At 43.7% G+C, this 8,231-nt stretch overlaps 1 protein-coding gene across 1 annotated transcript in view; it reads left to right on the top strand.

Moving 5' to 3' along the window:
* Positions 1-1,764: 1,764 nt before the first annotated feature.
* Positions 1,765-8,231, top strand: part of LOC122563224 (ADP-ribosylation factor-like protein 8A) — a 52,904-nt gene continuing 46,437 nt past the window's right edge. Inside the window, exon 1 of the mRNA XM_043716808.2 lies at positions 1,765-2,193. Within this exon, the coding sequence (XP_043572743.1) occupies positions 2,071-2,193 (123 nt within the window). The 5' untranslated portion in view covers positions 1,765-2,070. The remainder of the gene's footprint in view (positions 2,194-8,231) is intronic.

Below are 8,231 nucleotides of genomic sequence, written 5' to 3'. Positions count from 1 at the left end.
AGAACACAATTTCTTTCAAATCCCCATTTCTTTTCAGGCAAATTGCTCACCGCCGGTTCAACAGATTAATCCTTCATTCTTGAAGTATTGGCAACCCTAAGCGGCAGTCATTCATTTTGGCTTCCAGACCTGACACTGTGTACACGTATGTCATACCTTAAAATAACCAGAGTACTGGGTGTTCATTATGGTTTCCAAACGGTGTCAGATTTCCAATCACAAAATAAGTGTTTGCAGTCTCTTGATGTTGCAATAATGATGAGAAAGTTGCTGTTCAGGCCTCTGTCTACTTTATCATCCATATTTAGCCTTGCACATGGCTGGATAAGATGAAATTAAATAGCGCAGCAAAATTAAAATGGATCAGCACCTTCAATCATGTATGCGGAATCAGAAAGCAAGTGCCCTTTTTTTAACCAATCAAGTGACAATAATATTTCTTGTATTTATATTATACCTTCAACTTTGACAGTTACACAAAATCTGATTCAGCCTCAGCCAGTTGGTATGGAGAGGAAGGAACCTGGTGATGTGGACTGAAGATAGTAGCTTTAATTGTCCTAATATTTAATTGGAGGAAATATGCTAGAACATTTAGAAGAGCAGTCAGAGGTGAAGGAAGATTGAGTGTCATCAATGTGTTTGAGGAATCAGATACTGTGTTTGTGGATGGTGTTGCTGAACAGCAATATCTTGAAAATAAATAGCAGAGAGGTAAGGATTAGAGTTTTGTGAAATTAATAGTGTAAGGACTGAATAAAGAAGGAATGTTGATAATGTCAAATCAGGTAAAGATTGAGAAATAGAGAAAGGGAAATAAAGAGTTGATCAATAGAGACACAGGGAGAGAAAAGTAAAAAAAAAAGCTTTATAATTTTGAACATTAAATCTTGATGAATGAGGTTCCACACTTGTAAAAGCTAATTTTCAGTGTCAAAGATGTTGACTAGCACATCACATTATTCAAAGGTCACTTAAACTTGAAATGACTTCAGTTACTAGAAAAATTTACTTTGTATCTAATGTGCAAAGCCAGAAACTTCATGCAATTCCCTGCTTCTGAATGGGCACCCAAACAGCAAAGTATAATTTTTGTAAAGCTCACAGCAGAGAATGCACTTTCTTTACCTGTAATCACCCTCGTGTACAATTACTCTGACACTTAACTGAAAGCAGTGGGTAGAATTAGCTTCGCCCTTACCTTGCCAGTAATCCTTCAGGCCATCATAAGTTAGTCTTGTACATATTCTTGTCCCTCAATTTCTTGTCCATAACCCTCTTATTAATATATTGCCTGAAGTGTCTGGGGAAAATATCATAAAATTTCCTATTATCTTAAGTGTCAATGCAGCAACTGTCAGAATAAAACCTACCTACTTTCTCAGCGGTGCTTTGAGTCCTGAAAAATTGGTCCCAATTTTGGGAAGGAATGTGTACAACTGGGAGGCTACAGGCTCTTGTGGTGCGATGGTAGTTTCCTTTCGCCTCAGCTAGGTGAGCTGGGTCCAAGTCCCAGCTGCTCCAAAGGTGTGTCCTAAAATCTCTGAAACAGGTTGATTGAGGAAATATCTTGTGGCAACAGGGAGGCTTTGCACAGGGAATGTCTCATCCTTCCCTGAAGAGGACGGGGTTGTTGCCACTCATCCAGGACAGGGGGCGCGAGTGGTCGCTGCGGGGGGCGGGCGGTGTGTTTACAGGAGACGGGGCTGTGGGAGCTCGGTTCTCTCTTGTCGGGTCTGTCCCCGGGAGGGAGAAGAAGTATCTTCCATCTCTGTCTCTTTCCTCCAGCTCCGGGTTGTGGAAGGGGAGGCCGGTCGAGGAGGAGCCGGAGCCGCCTTCTGGCTTAAGCAGCGGCCGTCGGGGCTTTGAAAAAAAAATTAAATAACTCATAAAAAGAGCCGTCAAACAGCAGCTGATCCACCACCTCCTCCTGTCACCCCCCACCCCAACCTTTCATCACTTTCCACTTCCCTGGCCCTTCACCCTCCCCATCAACTATCCCCAGCCTCCAAAAAAGCTTTTTTTTTAAAAAAAGCCTAAGCAACGGGGGAGAAAGGAGGCAACGGGAAGATGTTGGCCCTCTTTAACAAGCTGCTGGACTGGTTCAAGTCCCTCTTCTGGAAGGAGGAGATGGAGCTGACCCTGGTGGGGTTGCAGTACTCGGGCAAGACGACGTTTGTCAATGTGATAGCGGTAAGAGAATTAGCAATAATGAAACGAAATGTCAACAGAGGGGCCTGCCCCATGGAAACCAGCCCATTTCAATTGTCCCGTGCTTGAATAACCATCCTTTCTACGCTTTTTGTTTTACATGTTAGAAATTAAAACGTCCCCTGGCAATTATTTTTAAACGAATTTGGCAATATCTTGCTTTCATGATTGATTTATTCCTCTTTTTATTTCGAAAAAAGATGGTGCTTTAATTAAGAAAAACCAATTCTGCGCATGATCCGCCCTTCCAGCTTTAACTTCCAGGCTAGTTTTTTTTTAACCCTTTATGGCCTGTCAGTATGTTCAGATAACATTGCCTTATTGTTTGCAGCCTGGGTCTGGTTTTTTAATCCTTCTCATTGCTGTAGATGAATGTTATGGATTTTATGGGTTCCTTCTGGCATGGAATACTTATCTCTGCAAACTGACAGTGGTGGAGTATTTGAAAGATTACTCCCACCACATTGAGGGAGAGAATATGTCCTGATTTGCCTCCTTTTATGGTTGCCCCCAAATTATTAAACACAGAGATTTATCTTACGAATATACAACACAATCCAAGTGACAATATCAACCAAGTCAGTATTATGTTAACTTTTTTAAAATTTCTCTCATTTTAGTAATGGAATTTGTAGAACGTTCATTATAAAATGGATTTGCAGTGACAATAACTGTAGCAAGTTGCAAAATACATTATTTTGTGATTATAAACAAAGCACTGGAGAAACTCTGGCAGAACACCACAACATCTGTGGAGAAAGAAAATTAACACTTTTGCTCTGAAGAGGAATCACATTGGATTCGCAAAATTAACGTCAATTGTGATTGTATTGCCAATCTGTGCCCCTTCCTGCAAACATGCCCAAGTGCATTTCTTTTCCCTTGTTTATAGTACTGTTGAAATAGATTTGCAATATTTTCAGGATGTTTTTAGCTATGCCTAATCACTTTTTAAAAAAACTTTGAATGTATGAGTTAACTGAATCAAAAGGAAAAACACTTTCTTGACAACTGAACTAATAATTTCAAACCATTACATCTGTCCCAGCATTGCTGTCATTCTAAATCCAAGTTTTGTTTTCAAATAAATTAGTATTTTCCTCACATGAGCACTGATTGCTCTTGCTGAAGCTGAATCTACGCATACCTTACGTGCTGATGTTGTGTAAGAGAAATTACAGTCTAGCCTGACTCATTTTGTTAGTTTTGTATTTTCCCCATACTTTAATATAGTTGAGAATGAGGATGAGACCTAATACCTTCCTATCTCAAGGCTAAATTATACATTGGCGTTGATATACATTCAACCCATCAGGAAAGCTCGCTGATGAGCAAGTCAGTACTGTATTGGCGCTGCCTCGTGCTCCCACGAGGAGGTTGAACAGTTCATCCACTTTACCAACACCTTCCACCCTGACCTCAAATTCACCTGGACCGTCTCAGACTCCTCCCTCCCGTACCTAGACCTTTCCATTTCTATCTCGGGTGACCGAATCGACACGGACATTTACTATAAACCGACCGACTCCCACAGCGACCTAGACTACACCTCCTCCCACCCTGCCCCCTGTAAAAACGTCATCCCATATTCCCAATTCCTTCGTCTCCGCCGCATTTGCTCCCAGGAAGACCAGTTCCAAAACTGTACAACCCAGATGGCCTCCTTCTTCAAGGACCGCAATTTCCCGCCAGACGTAGTCGACAATGCCCTCCACCGCATCTCTTCCACTTCCCGCTCCTCTGCCCTTGAGCCCTGCCCCTCCAACCGCCACCAGGACAGAACCTAACTGGTCCTCACCTACCACCCCCCAACCTCCATGTACAACGTATCATCCACGTCATTTCCGCCACCTCTAAACGGACCCCACCACCAGGGATATATTTCCCTGCCCTCCCCTATCAGCGTTCCGAAAAGACCACTCCCTCCGTGACTCCCTTGTCAGGTCCACACCCCCACCAACCCAACCTCCACTCCCGGCACCTTCCCCTGCAACCGCAAGAAATGCAAAACTTGCGCCCACACCTCCCCCCTTACTTCCCTCCAAGGCCCTGAGGGACACTTCCATATCCGCCACAAATTCACCTGCACCTCCACACACATCATCTATTGCATCCGCTACACCCGATGTGGCCTCTTCTATATTGGGGAGACAGGCCGCCTACTTGCGGAACGTTTCAGAGAACACCTCTGGGACACCCGGACCAACCACCCCGTAGCCCAACACTTTAACTCCCCTTCCCACTCCACCAAGGACATGCAGGTCCTTGGATTCCTCCATTGCCAGACCATGGCAACATGACAGTTGGAGGAAGAGCGCCTCATCTTCTGCCTGGGAACCCTCCAACCACAAGGGATGAACTCAGATTTCTCCAGTTTCCTCATTTCCCCTCCCCCCACCTTGTCTCAGTCAAATCCCTCGAACTCAGCACCGCCTTCCTAACCTGCAATCTTCTTCCTGACCTCTCTGCCCCACCCCACTCCGGCCTATCACCCTCACCTTGACCTCCCTCCACCTATTGCATTTCCAACGCCCCTCCCCCAAGTCCCTCCTCCCTATCTTTTATCTTAGCCTGCTGGACACACTTTCCTCATTCCTGAAGAAGGGCTTATGCCCGAAAGGTCGATTCTCCTGTTCCTTGGATGCTGCCTGACCTGCTGCGCTTTTCCAGCAACACATTTTCAGCTCTGATGGGCAAGTCGGTCAGTTTTGGAATGGGGTACCATTGGATGCATTCTGCCACCAGAACTTAAAGATATTGGAATAAAATTACTTCCTGTAACTTTTGTTTATGAAAGTAAAATATGTAACACCAGGGCGGCATGGTGGCTTAATGATTATCACTGCTGCCTCACAGCACCAGGAATCTAGGTTTGTTTCCAACCTCTGGTGACTGTGTGTGTGGGGTTTGCACATTTTCCCCATGTCTGTGTGGGTTTCCTCCGTTTTCCTCCCACAATCCAAAGATGTGCAGGTTAGGTGAATTGGCCATGCTAAATTGTCCGTCGAGTTCAGGGATGCGTAGGGTAGGGGAACATAGAAATGAAAAGTGTGATGCTGGAAAAGCACGGCAGGTCAGGCAGCATCCGAGGAGCAGGAGAGTGAAATATTTTGGGCATAAGCCTTTTATCAGGAATGTGTTAGGGGGAGCTGGAAGGGGGCTGAGAGGTAAATGGGGTGGGGGGGGAAAGGGGAGAGGGGAGTGTGGTTGGGGGAAGGTAGCTTGGAAGGTGGTATGTAGATGCAGGTCGGGAATGATGGTGATAGGTCAGAGCAAGGTCCTCGCTTTCTCCTGAGTAAGACGTAGAGTACGACGGTAGGGAATTGGGCCTGTGTGGGATATTCTTCGGAGCGTCGGTGTGGCCTTGTTAGGCCAAATAGCCTGTTTCCACACTGTAGAGATCCTGTTCTCAAATAGGATAGTTTCACTCAGATTTTGATATGAACAGCATATGGGTGAAGGGTTGCTCTTGTGGTCTCTTTTGTAAAGAGATTATCAATAATTTCCACTTTCTTTTAATTGAAATGTACCTTTTGGAAGCCTTCAAGTATACTTGTGAACCAAACTTTAAAATATGAATAACAATCTTGTGCAGATGAAAGGTAATAAGTTTTATGTTGAGAATACTTCCCTTTATTACCTAGACACAAGACTACTTTTCACTTAATAGCTGATTTAATAATCAATCAAAATCTGTTTATAATCTTGCACAACTGTAACTTTTGTGGTATTAGCTGTCTATGTATAAAATTCAAATTGAATATGCTACAATAAACTGTCTATGAAGGTTAGCTAAAAGTTTGATTTAGAGTAATCTACAAATTATCTGTCATAATCATGTTAGTTGTGTCCTGGATCACATGTTTGGTGATTTATACTTTCCAAAATCAGGTTCGAATCTTTATGGGGGATAGACCCAGATTTAAAGGTATTGTTAGTGTCGTTGTTGTGAAAGTAAGGTCCTGATATTAGAATGTTTTAGTTTGAAGTTGTTTTTGCATTTGAATCATTATTTTTAACATTTTAAATCTGCTGCCTTGTGACACTAACTGATTACAAAAGAACTGGAGGCCTCTGCTTGATCCCTAGTCTTTAATGCAGTGGTTGGTGCGATGGATTGGCTTTGATATTCTTGGCTGGGCATGTCCAACAATCATAAGCCCGTGAAGCAGGGTGGAATAAGATGTTGAAACATGCACATGCTGTGTTTTGTCTCTGTTTTCTCCCTCCCCACCCCAAGCCAAGTAGCTTTAAAGAATTACAATCCAGCTTCTCTCTCAGTAAGGCCACTTGGAAGACACACCAGATGGTTGCCTGTTCCTGTAAAATATGAGAAGCAGTTTTCAAGAAGTACTGCCTTTTTTTTGTGATATGCTTCAAATCATCATACCATACTGATGTGTTGCACAGGGTGATATTTTACTTCTGTTTCAACTAGACGCAGCAGTGTTCCCTTTGTAATTCACCATCATTTGAATGCTTTTATCCTGAAAAGAAAAGTTTGTAGATTCTATGTTAGTCTCATTTTTTGAGAGAACTCTATGACTTTGCAAGGCTGACTAACTGCACCTGTAGAAAATGCAACATTCTACGTACAAGCAAGCAATTTTGTCTTTCATTGACACCAATATTTTGTTCTGCCATAAGCCACGTAATTTAACTGAAAACCATTGCTTGCTGCCCATACCCTTATGTTCCTCATTTTTAGGTAACTATTGATAAATGTCTTTTAAAAGTAGTTGGAGCTGTGGTGTTGACAATGTTATGGGATGAACGTGTAACAATTTTTGAGCCTCTGATTTGCTTTTCTAACAATTTGAATTTGGTCTTTTTCTTACTGCGCCTCACCTTTTCCTCTTATATACCCCCCAAAAAAGTGGATAACCATTTATAACAAAATCAGGAAGTGCTGGAGAAACCAATCAAGTTTGACAGCATTCTGTAAAGAGAAAAACAGAGTTGATGCTTTAAGGCAAGAGAATTTTTGTCAGAAAGTCATGGGACATAAAGTATCAACTCTGTTTTTCTGTTTATAGGTATTGTCAAACCTGAGTTTCTCCTGCTCCTTCATTTTCTCTGTCAGATTTCCAGCATCTGCAGCTCTTCATTTTATTATTTGTAGTGTTGTGACCCTCTCTCAAATCACTTCAATCCTTTTAACTCTTCACATGTTTACAGGAAGGTCTGAAGTGACTGTAGAGTGCTTATTACATTCTCTACATTCCAAATATGAGGTTACATGTTCACCCTGTATTATTGTCAATGCCAGAGCTCCAGCTACTTTTAAAAGAGATTAATCAATAGTTGCCTGAAAATGAGGAACGTAAAGGTTTAGACAGCAAACAGCAGCGGGGTGAAAACAATGACTGCAGATGCTGGAAACCAGATTCTGGATCAGTGGTGCTGGAAGAGCACAGCAGTTCAGGCAGCATCCGACGAGCAGCAAAATCGACGTTTCGGGCAAAAGCCCTTCATCAGGAATAAAGGCAGAGAGCCTGAAACGTGGAGAGATAAGCTAGAGGAGGGTGGGGGTGGGGAGAAAGTAGCATAGAGTACAATAGGTGAGTGGGGGAGGAGATGAAGGTGATAGGTCAGGGAGGAGAGGGTGGAGTGGATAGGTGGAAAAGGAGCTAGGCAGGTCGGACAAGTCCGGACAGGTCAAGGGGACAGTGCGGGCTGGAAGTTTGAAACTAGGATGAGGTGGGGGAAGGGGAAATGAGGAAGCTGTTGAAGTCCACATTGATGCCCTGGGGTTGAAGTGTTCCGAGGCGGAAGATGAGGTGTTCTTCCTCCAGGCGTCTGGTGGTGAGGAGCGGCGGTGAAGGAGGCCCAGGACCTCCATGTCCTCGGCAGAGTGGGAGGGGGAGTTGAAATGTTGGGCCACGGGGCGGTTTGCTTGATTGGTGCGGGTGTCTCGGAGATGTTCCCTAAAGCGCTCTGCTAGGAGGCGCCCAGTCTCCCCAATGTAGAGGAGACCGCATCGGGAGCAACGGATACAATAAATGATATTAGTGGATGTG

The sequence above is a fragment of the Chiloscyllium plagiosum genome, unplaced genomic scaffold (assembly GCF_037043375.1).
Source record: "Chiloscyllium plagiosum isolate Xiang-an unplaced genomic scaffold, Cpla_swu_hap1 HiC_scaffold_26, whole genome shotgun sequence".
Lineage (NCBI taxonomy): Eukaryota > Metazoa > Chordata > Chondrichthyes > Orectolobiformes > Hemiscylliidae > Chiloscyllium > Chiloscyllium plagiosum.
The sequence above is the reverse complement of the archived record's forward strand: the minus strand, read 5'-3'. Positions and strand labels throughout refer to the sequence as shown.